The sequence below is a fragment of the Panthera leo genome, chromosome A3 (assembly GCF_018350215.1).
Source record: "Panthera leo isolate Ple1 chromosome A3, P.leo_Ple1_pat1.1, whole genome shotgun sequence".
Lineage (NCBI taxonomy): Eukaryota > Metazoa > Chordata > Mammalia > Carnivora > Felidae > Panthera > Panthera leo.
Genome location: NC_056681.1, coordinates 21,834,965 through 21,853,459, shown reverse-complemented (window position 1 = coordinate 21,853,459; position 18,495 = coordinate 21,834,965). Strand labels below are relative to the sequence as shown.

The 18,495-nt window shown below is 42.8% G+C and overlaps 1 protein-coding gene across 2 annotated transcripts in view; it reads left to right on the top strand.

The window, feature by feature from the left end:
* Positions 1-18,495, top strand: part of CTNNBL1 (catenin beta like 1) — a 160,381-nt gene that overhangs the window by 33,223 nt on the left and 108,663 nt on the right. For both annotated transcript variants that reach the window (XM_042931003.1, XM_042931004.1), the window contains exons 3-4: positions 498-604; positions 10,462-10,601. In XM_042931003.1, coding sequence (XP_042786937.1) covers positions 498-604; positions 10,462-10,601 — 247 coding nt within the window. The remainder of the gene's footprint in view (positions 1-497; positions 605-10,461; positions 10,602-18,495) is intronic.

The window sequence follows — 18,495 nt, the reverse complement described above, 5'->3', positions numbered from 1 at the left end:
CTGTACAGAAATAGGCGGTGAGCTGGACTTGGCCTGTGCCCCGGAGTTTGCCGATCCCTGCTGTGGGGAAGATTGAGGTCCACTGTCCCTGACTCAGGCTCTGACCTTGAACAAGTTCTTTTAAGCCGCCGAGCATTATCTTATCTGTACAGCAGAGGAGAAGGATAGGTAAATATTAAATAAAACTCTAATGCTGTTGCTTATTCCATGCCATATAGTATGCTCAGGAAATCATTTGTTGAATGGGTTAGTCTCTAAAACCTTAAAACTGAGCTTCCTGAGCTGGATGTGAGACACACAGAGTGATGCAAAGAAAGCAGCGTGTGGTCCAGACCCTTAACCTTCTTTCCAATGAGGGAGACGAAGTATGTACTAAGGGTTTAACCCAGAAAGGTGAGTGGCAGAATGGCATGGAAGAGCATGGAAAAGAAGTAGTGATTAGTAAATAAGAAATCCCTTTGGACTGAAATTGTTGCCGTTCGTTTCCTTTATACCAGGAGGAACCACTAGACGAAAGCTCAGTGAAGAAAATGATCCTTACATTTGAAAAAAGATCATACAAAAACCAAGAGTTGCGGATCAAGTTTCCAGATAACCCAGAGAAGTAAGGCTCTGTTTCGGTGATACCCTTTTTTCTCCTACGTGTTGTTTGTTGTTTTTGTTTTGCTTTTCATTTGTTTTGCCTGCTTTGGTTTTTGTGATTTGTGCCAGGAGTCCCAAGACACACGTTTGGGAAATCACTGGAAAGACTCCTAGGGCGCAGAGTCAGTGGTACTCAAGGGTACGTAGCAGGATCAGCAAGAAGGAAAGGCATACCAGGCCGAGTCTGGAGAATTCATGTGGAGCCTCCCTATATTTTCTCTCCGGGTTACATGCAGACATGTTCCTTTCTCCCAGCAGTGAAATGCATCAACCTGTGTTCTCTGCCTCTGTCCAGGGAAGCCCATCTGAGACTTAGAGTCTAGGATATTTGTTGCGGACAGGTTATGTAGGCCTTTGTCAGCAATGGCTGTCAAAATTCTACGCTCCCAGAAGGAAAGCACATGTTCAGTGCTCCAGGTGGACAAAACACCCTTATCACTTAGGGAACCTTTCAAAAGCCAAGCTCCCAGATACCAGCCCAGGACTAGACTCTTCGAAAAGTCAGTCCTGTTCTGTTAAACTCTTTTCTGCATTATCCTTCTCAGGGTGCGAAGAAGACTGCTTATGCCCGTCATTAGTGATAGCTCTACTGTTGAGAACACGTCAAAGGCTTCGGGGTTAGACAGATATGGGCGTGACTCCCACATGACCTTGAATAAGTCACTTCTCCTTTCTTAGCCTCAGGCGTCTGATCTGTACAAGGAGGTAGTACCTCCTTCACAGAGCTGTTGTGAAGACACAGTGACAATAATGGCAAGTGTTTAGCTCAGTGCCTGGCACATAGTAAGTGCTCATGATGTGATCGTTCATGTGATTGTTCACTGTGTACTGTGAGGTGCTATAAGGAGGAATCCGATGTCTTTCAGTCCATCTTGACAAGTACTAACATGGAAAGATCTCCTGCGATGTGACCAAGAAAATCAGGGTGTGGAATGTGTACAGTATGATTTAGGTAGGGAAAAAAAGTGAATTCTAACTAAAGGGATTTTCATATTTATACAGATTTTAATTCTAAATCTCTCTTCCCTCCCTGTCTCTCTGCCTCCCAGGACATACACTTTTAATGAATCTTCATCGGCCCAAGGCCCCTAGGCAATTAGGAGTTGACTAGTACAGTCTTTGTACTCAAGTTTATAGGTTAACAGGGAGACTGGCTGTAAGTGCAGGGTAGAAGGAAATATACTTTAAAAGAGATACAAGCAGAGTGCTGTGGGAACATCCAGAAGAAAGAAAGTGAATATCAAGTTGGGGGCTGTTGAGGGCTTCACAGAAGAGGTGGTATTTGAGCTGGGCCTTGAAGAGTGATTGTTGCTTTCAGAGTCAGGAAAGAACTTGGACAGGCCTGCCAGCCAGGATGATTAGCATGAACAAAGAAGGGCACAGGGGTAGCAGAGGACACATCGTCCTCATGGCGGCCTAGTGAGGCTAACACGATTCATTACGTTCTCTCTGTACTGCAGGTGAGGTACAGAGAGGAGAGCCTGGTTACCGCACCCAGGCCACAGCCCTCTTTGACAGGAGGAGTAGCTGCATCTGAGCTCAGCCTTCCCAGCACCCGAGTCCTGTCAGGTTCTGTGCTAACCTCCACCGCACGGTGGCACTTGTCATACTGCACGCTGTGCGTGTGTGTTTGATCAGACAAGGAATACGCAAACAGATTGTCGTTATAAAAAACGGCAACAGTACGTAAGAAAAGTAAAACATGAAAGTTCTCCTTCACTGCACTGACCCTCTTTCCATTCTGCTACCCAGAGATGGTCTCTGTGAGTATCTTTTTAGATTGTTTTCCGTTCATAGATTTACATATGTAATGTTTTTCCTGCCTAAGTCATATTGTACATATCCTGAACCTTGATGTTTACGGGAGATCTTTCCATGCTGGCACATGCATGTTTACCTTCTGTTTTCTGACTGGTGCGTAGTATTTCATGGTGTGGAGATACTGTAGTTTATTTATCATTTTTCTTTGGATGGACATTTGGCTATTTCACGTACTGACTTTTATGAACAATGCTGCAGTGAGCCTGTGGGGTCCCCGTGTCTTAGCGCACATTGTTTGGGGTACATACCTGAGTGTGGAAGTCTCTGGTTGAGGGCATGTATTTTAAACTTTGATAGCTACGGATAGCCAAATTTGATAGCCAGATTCCCCACCGTGGCCTCTTACTCTCCCATTGGCAGGCCTCTTTCCCTAAATTCTTGCCCACAGTGAGTGTGCTCAGTCTCTAACATCTTTGAAATTTGTTTTATAGCTATTTCTTTACTTAGTGGTCTTCCTGCATTAGACTCTGTGTTCCTTTTAGGGGGTAGACTGTGTCTTGTTTGTCTCTGTCTGTAGTACCTAGCACAGCACCTGCCAGACTGTAGGTGCTCAGTGAACAGGAGGGATCTTCTATAGTTGAGGTCATCCTTGTTAATTTCCCATCCTTGGAACCCAAGGAGACATTATGAGGAAGCTGTGCTGTAGGCTGAGAACACTACACATTTAAGAACCACGGTGCTTTTTGGAATGCCAGTGTTGCCTGTGTCCGCCCGGACGTATGCCTCTGTCCGTTTAGAGCAGTGAGTTTCTGCGGGTCGTTTCACCACCTACGTCTTAGGTACCACAAATGCTCCAGGGTTACAGTCTATACAGTGGTTTTAAGAAAATGTTATTTTCCTAAAAAACAACAGCAACAACCACAGTGTTTTCCACTCAGACAAATTTATACGCTATTTTTAGTTAAGTTGCAACATTCAAAAATTGACATTATGCCTAAAGAACATTTTTTTTTTTTTTTCATGTCCAAAAGCAGTTAGGAAACTACATTGTGTTTTAACCTTGAGTTCTTGAATTCTTATTGGTGCAGTGTCTTTTATAATTCTCTAGACCAGCAAGGTGCAATTAAGATGAAAATTGCTGGAGCGTACTTGAACGAAACTTTCCGGTTGAGATCAGAAACATTCACATTTATTTTCCCATATATGCAATTGTCATTTTGATTGCATACCCAAAGATGCCTCTCTTCATTTGGCTGCATTTCAGATTCAATTGACAATTCTCCTTATGCAGTCTCTACACCGTGTGATCATCCTCCCAAACATCACGTTGAGCAGAGTGTGCTGCTTCCCTAGTAAGTCCTTAGTAGTCCTTCTCTTCATTTTTGTAGGGGCAGAATTACTTAGTTTAGTGGTTCTCAAGCTTTTTAGTCTCAGGACCCCTTTGCACTCTTAGATTATTGAGTGCCCCAAAGTGCTGATCTTAGGAAATTTTAGAATAATACAGGCACACATTTCATTAGCCATCAGGGCAATGATAGCATCATGTGTTGTGTAGCACTTTGGAAAATTCCACCCTACACTCCTGAGAGAATGAGAGAGAAAAAGGCAACTAATCTTTTGGGTTTACTGTAAAAATAGTTTTGATCATATAGACTCCTAAAGGGGTCTCCAGCCACCTCCTACCTCACCCTGGACCCCAGGACCACACTTTGAGAATTGCCGATTCATTTGGGTGGAAGAAACATTATGTTCCCTGTGCATCGATAGCTGGTTTTATGATTGTAGGAGGACTCCTTGGTTTCTCTTGCTTTTCTGGTATTTTTTTTTTTTTTAACTTTGCTGGTCATCAGCTACTATTCATTCTTGTGGTTGAAGGAGAATATCCTGCTGGTCTGAAGCAAATGTACACAGGCAGACTAGCAGAATATTCTTCATACCAGATGGAATCCACGACCCGCCTCAGCCTGGGTTACTGTTTTAATATGTTACTCTATTGCTTTGCCATTGACCTCTAACTTGATCCTTTCTTCCAGCTGTGAGTCAGCTGTTGCCAAAGGTATACCTAATCCCTAGACAGTCAGTCCTCTACAAATATTATAGTGTGCGCTTTAAATGAGTAGGTGATTCTTGGTCAGCAAAAAGAGAAGAACATTTTCTTTGTTACAGCAGAGCAGACTTGAGGGTGCCTAGATTTATTGAGCATCTGCTATGTGCCAACTGTCGTTAGTCATATGATATTTATTATCTCTTTTAATCCTCACTATAATTTAGCTAGGAAGTTTAAGGGAGTTCAAGTTTAGAGATAGGCTAGCTAATATTCTCTGCCTCCCTTGACCAGATTGGGGCCCTGTGCTCTGTGTTCCAGTGACAGTTCTCTTGGTCAGCACTGGACATCCTTACAAGGAATTGCATTGTATAGATTGTTTATATTTGTGGCTGGCTGGAAGCTCCATGAAGACAGCAGCTGGGATTGTTTTGTTATTTGTTACATCCTCAGGACCTAGCACAGTGACTGGTACCTAGTATATGCCCCACAAATGCTTGTTGACACACTGCTCTTGGTTACACGTCCTACAAATAGTGGGGCTGACCCAGGTCAGTCTCACTCCCAAGTGCAGGCATTTCCCACTCCAGGTCATTACTTAAGGAATACTGGACCCCAGTGACATTTCTGTGATGTTTCCCTACTCACAGTTGACTTTTTGCTTGTTTTGTGTGTTTTGTTTTGATAAATTTATGACTTCCTAACTGAAAAATTTTGGGTTAAAAGTGCATATTTGGAGAAGTGCCTGGGTGGCTCAGTCAGTTAAGCGTCTGACTTTGGCTCAGGTTATGATCTCACCACTCGTGAGTTCAAGCCCTGCGTCGGGCTCTGCGCTGACAGGGCAGAGCCTGCTTGGGATTCCCTTCCCTTCCTCCCCTCCCCTCCCCTCCCCTCCCCTCCCCTCCCCTCCCCTCCCCTCTCATCACCTCCTCCCCCCTTCTCTAGGAGTATAGCTTAAAAAAAAAAACAAAAACTGCATAATTGGAAGAATTTCCAAGTTGGAAGGGACTGAAAGTTGCAGTCCATTCTCTCTTCTTGATTTTTTTTTCCATATCATTCTTTATTAATTACCCCCGGTGACAAGGATCTGACTTTATAGAGACGCCTGACTTTACAAAGACATCATTTGGCAACTGTGATTTCTAAGATTTCAACTCAGAATGAAAAAGAATTTCAGCACATTCTCTTATGAGAGGATGTCTCGGCTCCTTATAATCTTACCTGAATTAGTTTCCATAGCCCTCCTAAATAAAGCATGGTTCCCATAAGAGATGTCATGGACTTTAACGGTCGTCTGATCTGCATGGTAACTCTTCTTTTTTTTTAACATTTTTATTCATTTTTTGAGAGACAGAGAGTGCAAGCAAGGGAGGGGCAGAGAGCGAGGGAGACACAGAATCTGAAGCAGGCTCTGAGCTGTCAGCACAGAGCCCGATGCGAGGCTCGAACCCGTGAACTGCGAGATCATGACCTGAAGTCAGCCGCCTAACCGACTGAGCCACCCAGGTGCCCCTGCGTGGTAACTCCTGCAGTATCTTCTTTTAAGCAGGCAAAAACCACAGCTGCATTGTGGCGGCCACTTTCGTCTGCTCCTTCCTTTGCCAGGCATCTGCTAAATTTCTGTAGTGGACCAGGGAGTGTGCCCGGCGCTGGGTGTCCGGAGATGAAGGAGGAGTCTCTGTCCCGGCAGGACTCTCTCATGGTCTGACTTGTATCGCGGTTACAAGGAACTGAAACCATCTTGTCCTTTCTTTTTTTTTTTTTTTTTTCAACGTTTTATTTATTTTTGAGACAGAGAGAGACAGAGCATGAACGGGGGAGGGGCAGAGAGAGAGGGAGACACAGAATCGGAAGCAGGATCCAGGCTCTGAGCCATCAGCCCAGAGCCCGACGCGGGGCTCGAACTCACGGACCGTGAGATCGTGACCTGAGCTGAAGTCGGATGCTTAACCGACTGAGCCACCCAGGCGCCCCCCATCTTGTCCTTTCTACACATGTGCTCTTACTAAGCTGTATCTGTCTCACTGTGTGCGTTTGTGTGGCTCTGTGGTTCAGTGCGGCGCTCTGTGTGGATCCTGGGTAATTTTCCTCCTGTTGGATTTGGCCCATCATTATTGCCTGTTAGGAACTTTTTGAATTGATTCTGTCGTCTGCCGTGTTCCTTGTCTCCATAAGCTTTGCGTTACATGACATTTGTTAAGTTCATTGTTTATATATCTTCACCACCAAGTTGTTCCTCAAAAACAAGCCTAAGGAGGGAGCGGAGCCCTGCAGGATACCCCGGAGGCTTGTCTCCAGGCTGACATTCATTCACTGATTATCCCCCAGGTCCCCAAATCATTTCCTTGTACTCCACATGACGTTGTTTAGTACTGTTTAGTGCCCTTGCCAGTTCTTCCCAGTAAAAATCTTTTGTCACATTACTCCCTACAAATCAGATTTTTTAAAAGCACACATGTAAGGCATGTAAGCCCGAGAGGTTTGCTGAGCCTGTTAGGTTCAGAGATGATACAGATCTGCTGCCCAGTGTCTGGATTCTGCACCAGCTCTCCCACATCGTGATTCTCACTTGGCTTCCACACGCTAGGTGATAGGGAACCTAGTGACCTAGAAGGGTAATCTGTGCTTGTGAGCACAGTGGAGGGAGCCTTAAAAAAAGTGGTATGGGGGAGAATCTTGAGAAAAATAATTTTGAAATTGGAATAGTAAGCAGGTTGAGAATAGACAAGGAAGTGTTGGAAAAGAAGAAAAACAGTATTTTGCTGTAACAGAGAAAAATAGACTGTAATAATGTGGAAGTGTGGTCCTTCCTGGCTCAGGAATTTGTAAACCAATCTCTGAGATGGAGTGAAAAGCCCATAAAAAGATTAGAGGACACATTAAAATTTAGTGCATGGTAAAGGTGGCATTTCTTCAGATCTGTGGAAAAAGGGTAGATTATGGCATTGGGACAACTGGCCAAACACTAGCAGTAGATAAAGTTAGATCTTTGCTCCATATCATATGCTAAAGTGTATCTCGGAATTATTTACTCCCAAACATTTAAATATGTACAAACATAAAAGTAGTATATTATAAAATATATTCCGATCTTAGCATAGGGGAAAAACCTTGCTCAGGATACATGTGAAATAGAGTTCATAAAGGCAAAGATTTGATGACTTAGACTTTTAAAAACTTAAAAAAAAAGTTTGTTTTTTAATGTTTGTTTATTTTTGAGAGAGAGAGAGAGAGAGAGCACCAGCTGGGGAGGGGCAGAAAGAGGGAGATACAGATTCTGAAGTGGGCTGCAGGCTCCAGGCTGTGAGCTGTCAGCCCAGAGCCTGATGCGGGGGCTCGAACTCCTGAACCGTGAGAGCATGACCTGAGCCGAAGTTGGATGCTTAACCGACTGAGCCACCCAGGCACCCCTAAAAACTTTTATTTTAAAAAGCACAATATACAAATCAAAGGGCAAATATCTTTCTCTGGTTTGTTTTTTTTTTTTTGCAATATATAGCAGAGGTTAATTTCCTTAATATAGAGTGCTTACAAATCGACAAATTAGATGAGCACCCTGATGTAAAAATGATCAAAGAAGAAACACAACCAGTAAACATTAACAAAAATTGAACTGTCTTAGTATCAGAAATGCAAAATAAAAAATAAGTTATATTTCTCATCTCAAATTGGAGGAGATTTTAAGTAATACCGGTTTTGAGGGGGGCGGGGGGAACAGGCACTTCACACACTGTTGGTACCTTTCCAGCGAGCTGTAGCAAAATCTGTTAAGTTATGCACACTTTCTGACTGGGCACCTTCCTGGGAATTTACCCTAACGCAGTAATTATGAATACATGCATCCTAGTGTCTTTTGTTGTAAGGGAAAAGATTGGAAACGATCTGAATGTCTGACAAAGGGGGATTGGTAAAATAAATTGTGATAGATCCATGCAAGGGAATACCATGTAGCTTTTTCTAAAAGGTATTATTTAGATTAGGAATTTCAGATGGCTTCATCTCCTACCCCCACACTGGGATTGATTGCTGGTCTCTTTTTGGAGCGCTGTGTTGAGAAGGATACTGAAGTCATGTCTGGGCTCAGCAGGGAAGAGTGCTGGGCTCAGAGATGGATTTTGCCACGGGAGAAGGACTGACAGCAGCATCAGATACTGGCTTTTCCTGGTGTAGAAGAATGTTTCATAAGGGAAATTGTTCAGCCTATGTTAACAACAACCGCAAAAATTGAGTATAGAACCGTATACTATGTGGGCTGCTTTCGGGGAGGAAAAGGCTGGGAGTTAAGAAAAATTGCTTAAACCTACCAGAGTATTAGCAGTGGTTATTTCTGGTCAGTAAGATAATGGGCGATGTCTGTTTACCTTTTGAAAGCTTATCTTTCTTTTCCCAGTTTTTTATAAAAAGTATTTTATAATTAGAAAATATATCTATAAATGTTATGAATAAAAAAAGTAATGGGAAAAACAATGGTAAGGGATATTGTGTGAAATACAGGCATGTTTTAAAGAACTATAGTCTCCAGATTTTGTTCCTCACAGAGTCCAGATTTCTGGAGAGGTAGTGTGAGCCCAGCCACGCAGGCATCTGAATGAGGCCTATATGACTTCAAAAGTCCCGGCTTATGTTCCTTTTCTTTATGGCCTCATTTTAATTAAGCAGGCATCGGTGGATATGTAGAGACAAAAGATGTAATTCTAGAAGGGCAGATAGACATATTAATAATAGTAGTATCAGGAAAAGAACAAATGAGAGCAAACGTAGAGTGCTTTTTATATGTCAGGCACTTTTTCTTAAGTGTTTAGAAAAATTTTTTTAATGCGTATTTATTTTTGAGAGAGAGCGAAAGAGAGCACGAGCCAGGGAGGGGCAGAGAGAGAGGGAGACACAGAATGAGAAGCAGGCTCCAGGCTCCGAGCTGTCAGCACAGAGCCCGACACGGGGCTCGAACCCACGAACCGTGAGATCATGACCTGAGCCGAAGTCAGACGCTTAACTGACTGAGCCATCCAGGCGCCTCTTAAGTGTTTTATATGTGCTTATTCACTGACTCGTTACAGGAACCCTTTCGTTCCTCCAGGAACAGTAGGTAACTATCATCTTATTTACAGATGAGAAACGGAGGCACAGAGAAGTGAAGTAAGCGGCTAACTCAGGTTCAGACCCAGGCAGTCTGGCTCCAGAGTCTGGAGCTGCTGCCCCTCAGTTACTCTCAGTCAGGTGTTGTTCAGCTGCTTTACATGGATTGGCTCCCTTCCTCCTCGGAACAAAGCTTCCTATCTTGTTCATCAAAGGTTTAGTGGGCATTTCTTATATGTCAAACACTAAGGGAATGCAGGGAGAGGCAAATGCAGAGAAGTTTTGTACTTAGCGCCTGGGCATAGGTTTGTTGAAAGGTTCAGGTGTGAAAATGTGAATGAAGTATCATGCTGCGTAAGGTGTGGTGGTGATTACAGGATGCCAGAGACTAGATCTGCTTTACTTTTGGGTCTGCCCCCTAGTCGGCTCACTGAAGGACTGAAGGGAGGGGGTTTGGAGGAAGGGAGGGGATTTTTGGATGGCAGCAGAATCTCGGTATCTTCCTGTGGGGAAGGGGAATAATTGGCCCTTGATCTGAAGTGGCGGGTAAGAGAAACTTTTTCCAGATTAGTAGGATAACTGTGTCAGGGCAGCATAGTGGATTGCCACACCGAGTGGTGACGGTAGCTCATCCACAGCTCGTCTGCTGGTGGGCAGATCACTTAATGCTACAGAATGCTTCAGGAGCCTCTAAAAGGCAACTTGTGACTACAAGAATAAGGGGAACCCTGTAATGAGATCTGAATCCAAGATTGATTTTTGTAATGAGGAAATCGATTTCTCCAGGAAATTGTGTGACAGTGTGATGTTTGGATGAGTGTACTTCCTGGTTGGTCTGTTGCAGACACTTTGACAGATTGTCTCTCTGTCTGGATTATGTTGTTCTTTGCTCCTCCCTGCTTTCCTTTCACTGATGCTGTCTTGTTTTCCTCTCCTAGGTTTATGGAATCCGAGCTGGACCTAAATGACATCATTCAGGAGATGCACGTGGTGGCCACCATGCCAGACCTGTACCACCTGCTGGTGGAGCTGAATGCTGTGCAGTCTCTTCTTGGGTTACTTGGACACGATAATACAGATATCCTTTCAGATCTGTCCTCAGCAGGAAGGCTGACATGGTGGGGGAATGCTGTTTACTCTCTTCTGTCTGTCTCTGCTGATGTCTCCTGTCACGTCTGGTGTTCTGTTTTCATTCTAATTACCTCTGATCTTGAAACACGCTGCTCTTTACTCATTTGAAAACCTGTTTTTTATCTATGAATACATCTTGGGCAGTCCTTAATTGTCCTGTTTTCTCCTGTTAGTGCTGGAATTCATCATGATGTATCTATTCACACCTTAATAGCATTAATTTCTCAGGATCTTGATTTCCAGGCCCATGATAGCGGCAAGGCCGGATAGGACATGAATCTGTTGATCTAGACATCATTCTGCTAACAGGCGGCCCAGCGGATTTGAGACCAGAGGAGGCAGTGAACCGTGGTAGAAAGCACATTGGAATGTCTAGGAAGACAGGGATTTTAATCTCTTTTGTCCACTGCTGCAACCCCTATTCCTTAAAACAGGCTCAGTGCACAGAAACATGTACTGTTTGCTGAATGAGCATTAGATCCAAACAGATGATCCAGGTTTGGCTCCCAGCTTCATTTCTTGTGCGAAATTTGATGCCCCTGCAGCCCTCACTATTGGCACCTGCAGAAGTGGAGTTAATAACTTTTGCCTTGCAGTGTTACTGAGAGTACTAAAGGAGACGACGTTAAGGGCTAAGCAGTTTCTGATACACAGTAGGCACTTACTAGATGTTACTTTTAACTGACTCTGAACCGTGACTTCCAAAACCATCTTATACTTTGTCTTTGCTCTCAGATGTGCAGCAGCTTTCTGCAGTCGGTTTTTGATGTGCCTGTGGTCGGGGATATGTTCATTAAAGTAAATTCTCTTCCAATAGTTGTTCTATTTGAATCCAGATTTCCGAAGGTACGAGACAAATGTAGTTAGTCTGCCTGAGTGATATTCACGGGGAATCTGCTGCTGCTTCATGTTATTTTCATCTTTCTGGTAATCTCTCTCCTGAGAGCATGTCTGACTAGGTTCTTTCCTGCCTGATATTTCTCATAGAAATAAATCAGGGAATAATTTTAATGCAGGCTTCTTGAAGGGTGATCTTAAACCATTTCTGATACTTCATGTTAGGTTTGAGAGTATTAAGAATCACTCCGTAAGTCCTCAGATTGATGAGTGGGTTCCCCAGGGTTTTCTGCTGAATTGCGGGTTGTGCGAGAACCCTGGTCAATTGGCGTGTTTCTGGGTAAGCTGAGTGTAGGGTCTCATGAAGTCATTCGGCAGACCTGCTTTGAGTGCTTCATTGTGTACCAGGCACTGTACTAGACTCTGAGGAACAGTGGACTCTACTGGATTATCAAGCGGCATCAGGCAAGAAACACGTATTAGGGTATCTATACCATCTGATCGGTCCCATTCAAGGTACTAACTGGTCCTCGCGGTGTCGGTAAGGGAGAGTTCTAGTTGTGACTTCACATCTTAATTCACCTACAGAATGGTAGATGTTCTGAATCTAAACAGCCCTTAGAGATGACTTAACCCAGGGCCTTCTTTATTTCTTCAGTGACGCATCTGAGGTCCAGATGTCGGACAGCCAACTGTTGAGGCCGAGGCTGGCACTCTAGGCCCCTGATTGATGTCCAGCCCAGTGCTCTCTCCAGCGCCCTTTGAGACTTGCCACGTCCCCGACGGCCTCGCCCAGTCGTCTGCTCCCTTGCGCGTTCACACACGCAGCACCAAGTTTGTCTCTGCAGACACGGCCCTCATTCTTTTTTCTATCCCTGCTAAGTCTAATAGTAGCAGCCTTCCCAAGATGCTGACACTTTGCTGATTCACCAGGCTGGTTCCTGCTGGGGAGAAGACTGACGCGAGAGCGCTGTTCGACATCGGCATACTTGGGAAAGGCAAGGACACAGATGTTCCACGTTGTTAAGTTCTGGTCTTTAAAAAGGAAAAAAAACAAGTCCCCCTATAATAACTTTGACAGACTGCCACTTCCCTCCTGTTTTCTTGAGAGCCAGGCTGCATTTTTCCCCCCTCTAGTATGCCAGCCTTCACCCTACTGCCCTAATGATATTTTTTTAAATCTGATTTTTAATTATGCCCTACATCAAATTTAAAGTGCATTTGAAATTTTTTTAATTACCTAATTTTAATTAGCTAAAGCAATTAGGGGAAATGTCATCCTCCTCAAAGTACAGTTTTTCTTGAAAGTGGTTTCAGGAAAGGGTAGGCCCTCTTGACTTGCAACTGATGCACCCTCTCTCGTTTCGGGACGGTGGTCTCCCCACAGCCTTGCACCCTGCGTCTTGTCTCACCTGTGGTCTAGAATGGAGATTTTTCTTCAGGAGACGCTTGTTAACAGTTTACTGTTGTACAGCTGTAACTGCCCGAAACACTGTACCGTGAATGAACAATTTCATGGCAGTCATGACTTAGATTTTTCATCTTTTTTAACTCTTCATTTATCAACCAAGACCATACGTGGCTGGTCATGCCCCCCACAAGCTCAGGTCATCTTTGCCTTTGTCCTTCTCAGAGAAAACATAAACTATAGGGATTTTAATTGGATCAGAGGCTGGTTTGTTGTAACCTTAAGAGCAGAGGATGCGAGACGACAGCTTGTGCCTCGTGCTTTCAACCGTGAGGGGCAGCTTCAGAGTTTATTCTGGCGCTCTGCATCGCTGCTGCTGGTGAAGGCTTGTCAGCGCTTCTGGGCCCCGTCTCCGCCCCCCCCCCCCCCCCCCCCCCCAGAGGCTGGAGCCCAGCAGGCCGTTGGCCGCGAGTGGAATTCTGGTCTGTGAAGAGCACCTCTGGGGACGAGGGGCTGAGAGGGAGGGGCATACCTCTCACACAGCTTTGGAGAGTCACTCTGACTGTGTTAGAAGGGAAGGCAAGGTGGGATCCAACAGCTACCGCCTTTTAGAATTACTGCTTTTTCCTTTGAAGTAAGTCATTTAAATATGTTTAGAGTCCCTTTTTTGTGAACCTTTTGGAGTTTCTACAGAATCATAAAATCAAAGTTACATTTAAAGATATTTTCTTAAGGTACTGCTAAGCAAACAGTTTTTGTGGCCCAGGGTAAGCCATATTTACTCATTTTGCCTAAAGGAACAGGGAAGAATGAAACAAGGGGAAGATAAAAACCCCAGATGGTGGTTCATCACCCCTTTTACCACCACCAACAAAAAAATAAATCACCACAGCCCAACATCTATAAGTATCCTAGTTTTGTATGTCATTAGCTGCATTCTCAGTTTGAGTGACAACTCGGGGCAATCCTTTCTAAAGTCCTTATGGTAGATCACGGCATTTACTGGGTTTCTCCTCTTTGTGATAAGCCCTATTGGGTGCTGTTGGGGAAGCAAGAAATAATAACTCCAGTCGATAGCAAAAACACTTACTCACTTACAAGTTACTTACTATGCACGGTAAGTGCCCTTGGAGTATTGTGCTCAGGAAATGCCATTGGAGTTCTGAGGTATGAGTCACTTCTGGCTTGGGGGTGATTAGGGAATTGGGTATTGGAGATGGGTAAGCTTTTGACAGATGTGGAGATTAGAGTGTGTTTCAAGTTTATTTTCATGGTCTGTATCTTGGCAGTGGAAATTGCCATGCCTCACGTGCTGGGAGCTGACGTGCTCCTGTAGTCACTAGAAACTTAGCAGGACATCAGGCTCATGATTCCCCTTCCCCTCCCACCTCCCCCCCCCACAAAAAAAATCACCACTACTGCTTCCCTGGTACGTGCTCTATTCTTTTATATATATATATATATACATACATATATATATATATATATATATATATATATGATGTGTAAGTTATATATAAATTATATAAACTGTTATATATTTATATTATTTTTATAATATTTATATATAATATATGTTTTGTATATTATATACAAATATATAAATATTTTATAATATTTAAATTATATTTATATTATATATAAATTATATATAAGTTACATAAATATATAATTGTATATTTATTATACAATTGTATATTTATATAACTTATATATAATTTATATATGTAAACTTATATATATATGTATTGAATAAACCACATTTATCCAAAGTCTGCTTTCAGACTTTGGTGATTCAGAAAAATGTGGCCTCATTGTAATGTTAACTTCAGGCATTATTACAGTGAGTTGCATGCTAATATGCAGGAAGGGAGAGATTTGTTAGTTATAGAGGAGATTTTTGGTGCTGATGGGACAGCTTTTTTTTTTTTTTTTTTTTTTTTTTTTTTTTTTGGTCTGGGATAATTTTAGGGAGTGGTCGTTAGCACTATTCTTCCCTAAATTACTGCTTAGTTTTCTTAGACTCTATAAAGCCAGGAAGACCTGGAAAGTTGTCCTGTTGGATTTTGTGAGGAATTACTGTGGGAACTGGAAAATAAAGAGCAGAGTTTTTTTTAGACCAGCAGGGATCAATTGAATTTGAGCAGTTTGGGTCTGAGAAAGCTAGAGTGGAGCAAACTGAGAGCAGCATCCCATATTATCCTGGAGGGTGTGTGCAGTAGTCAGGGGGGCTCTGCATCAGAGTCCCATGTTCATGAGCAGGACTAGGGCTGGGAAGGGTCTGAGCCTCCTCGGGGCTTTCTCCTAATTGGACTGGGAGGGAGTCGGCTGTTGCTCCAGAGCTTTCCTGCAAGCGCTGTCTAACAAGACCTGCGTCTCTTGAGCTGTTGTTTTGCTGGAAGCTATTCTCATCTCGATATTTCCAGAATCAAAACTACCCTGAAAGGAAGGTACTTCTTTTTCTCATCAGTAGGCTGACATGTCTGATAATCTGCACTGATAAGCCTCCCATATTTAAAGCCATTTAAATATGCTCTGAAGAAAGTCAGGTTACGTTAAAAGTGCCAAAGTGGCAATTTAGGAAAAGGACCTCTTAATGTAACCTTTGATCTTGTTTATGAGTTCAGGTGAATATCTTGCCCCTGGAAGATGTGGGTGGTGGTAGCCTGCTTTGGGCATCTCCCCTGTGGCATAATAGCGCCCATTAGCATTTAGTAGGTCCTTAGTGCATCTTGAATGAGTGCATTTTCTCCCTCATATTAGTGTGATCTAGGATTGGGAGAGAATTAAGCGTACAGGTTTTTTTCTAGGTCGTTCTGTGCCAACTGTTTTAAAAGGAGAAAAAGACCATTTTGTCTGTGTTTTGAAACTCATCTGCATTAATTGAGCCATATCTCACTGTCCTAGTCTAGGAACAAAAGAAAAAAATTTTTTTTATAAAAACCCACATTTGTTGCATTAAATCAATTATATACTCTGAATCTATACTGTACTGGTTCATTTTTCTTAAGGAATCCTTTATGAAATGACTTTTTTAAAAAAACCCATCTGCTTACTACCATCTTGTTCTAATCTTTTTTTTTTTTTTTAATAAATTTTCTCCTTATGGACCTGTCTCATTGGAGATTAATGAGATTAGTGCTCAGTTTCTGTACCAAAACTACATGGATCATGCCAAAAGAAAAAAACCAAAAAAAACCCAACCAGACGTAAATACCCCTCTTTTTCCAAGAGCTGCTGTATTGTGGACCATTTTGTGCCCAGCTGGCCTTTTCTATGTCACCTCTTATTACTCTAGCTTACTGCCCCAGTAGTGGACAGGTACAGAGGGAGTGTGTGGGGTGGCCTTTCTACTCGACATGACAAAATAGGCTATCAAAAACTGTGTTTTAGTAATTCACAGAGAGACAGGCTCTCTGTTTTCCTATTATACTTGGACGGGAGAGCCTTTTACCTTGTGAAATGAAATTGTAACTATAGTGGAAAAACCTATCACCCATGCCCAGAGTCGGCCTGTGAAGAAATGCTGGATGGGCGGCAGACCACGCTGCATTTTCTCATCCAAATTGAGAGTCTGCCCGCCTGTCTTTAGTTCGGGTTTTCATTCCACTTTCAGGTCTTCAGATGACCTCTGTCTTCCGGGTCATACTCCATTACCCGGGAGGTGATGATTACAATTACGGACTCATTACTGCCTTGCTGAAATGTTCTTTGGTGAAAGTTAGGAATTTACGTAAAATCAGTTAGTGGTGGAATTGATGAGATGTTTACCAGACCTGGTAGCTGGTAACTGGTTTTGTGTTTGACTTCTCAGCTGAGGCAGGAGAGTAGGCAGGGAAATAACTACTGGAACATTTTTAGAAACGACTTCTCTTGATAAAAGTTAGACATTTATCCTGTCCTATATAAAACCACCACCATTGTCAATTTTTTTTTTTTTTTTCCTTTTTAAGAAAAGTTCTTAGGCTTAACGTGACACATTTGTGAGCATGGTATTAAGACTAATCAAAGAAAAATATGATACCTGGCCCATAAGACCTTAGAGGCTGAAAAAGGACTTGATCAATCTGAATGTCTGTGGCACAGCCGAAATATAAAATTAGATCTTCCAACCCATTGTGACCCAGAAAGGGAGACCATGCTGTTGTTAGCTTACGTTTTAGATTTTCGAGGCTTTGGGGAAGAGTGACGGCAACAGTGAGGGCTTTGGCCATTCTGTGGGAAGACTTGACTAACCGTCTTTCTTATAAAATGCTTTCATATTTTCTTAGTACTTTGATTTCCTTGGCCTTCGATGTACACGCCCTAATTTGTTCCTTCTAGCTACTCAGAGAGATGGGCTGGGCAGAGACCATTTGCCACCATTTGACAGGCGAGGAAACTAAGCTGTAAGGAAATAAAGGGGTTTGAACGAGATTACATGGCTGGTGATAATTTGGGGGTAATTCAGTTCACTGAAGATGTGAACCAAAGATGAATATGACATGACCCCGTCCTCGTGTTTGCTCTGACTCTTCATCATTGTTCTTTTCACGTGTCCCCCACCTGTCTCTTGAGGCTCCTGTTTAATTAACAGTCATCGCATACTAGTTAATAATTACTTAGTTATGCATGGTGTTATTCAAGGGATATAATGATAGTACTTACTACATGCCTGATTTATATTCTTTATTTTGTTGTTGTTGTTGTTGTTGTTGTTGTTTTGCCCGATTCATATTCCTGTCCTATAGGTGTCTGACTCTAACATTGGGTGGATGGATGGATGGATGGATGAGTAGATAGGCAGATAGATCAAATGTCATGCATATTAAATAAGCATGTGAATAGATAATACAGTTTTTACATCGCATATGTAAGAACTTTTCAAGAGAATATATTTGGGAGTTTCTTAGATGAGGAGGATGAGTGGGGAGTTTTCAGCATCTTATTTTTTTTCCTGAGACTTTTAATAATATTGTTGGAGGTAAGTGACAGTGTCATTACAGTAGGATCAATAGCTAGAATTTACCAGAACTTAGCCCCGTTTAAACCTGGCATGTGTTCCCGTGTGCCGTGTTATGAAGTGTGGTGGCGAAAGCATCATTTTTGGAATCAGATGAACCTAACCTTCTCCCTTACTGTTGCAGTGACCTTTAGCTAAGTTCCTTAACCACTTTGAGCTTTAGCTTTCTTGTCTGTAAAACGGGGATATCACGCTTATAATGCTGTTGTGAGGATTCGGTAGCCCAGCACTTAGCATAATGATGACTCTCAGACACGGTGGCAGTGACGGTGGTGGCTACCGCAGTCTTTACCACTAATTCCTCCTAGTCGGGGGTAGCCCCGGGGTTTCTAGGGTTAATTTGGTAGCCAGGTTTTGCTTTTTAAAATTACTGCAGACAACTTCCGTATTTTGGTTTACTGTATGTCAAGTTTGATAACGCGGTCTTCTGCGTCAACCGCATTCTGGTTACTTTGTTGATGAAGACGAGACACATCAAGGAGTTCTGTCCAAAGACCTTTAAGCTCTGACGCATATTAAGTTTCATAGCACTCTGGTGTTTGGGGTAAATACCACTTTAAAGAGTGGAGGAAGAAGACGACACAGCTTAATTAA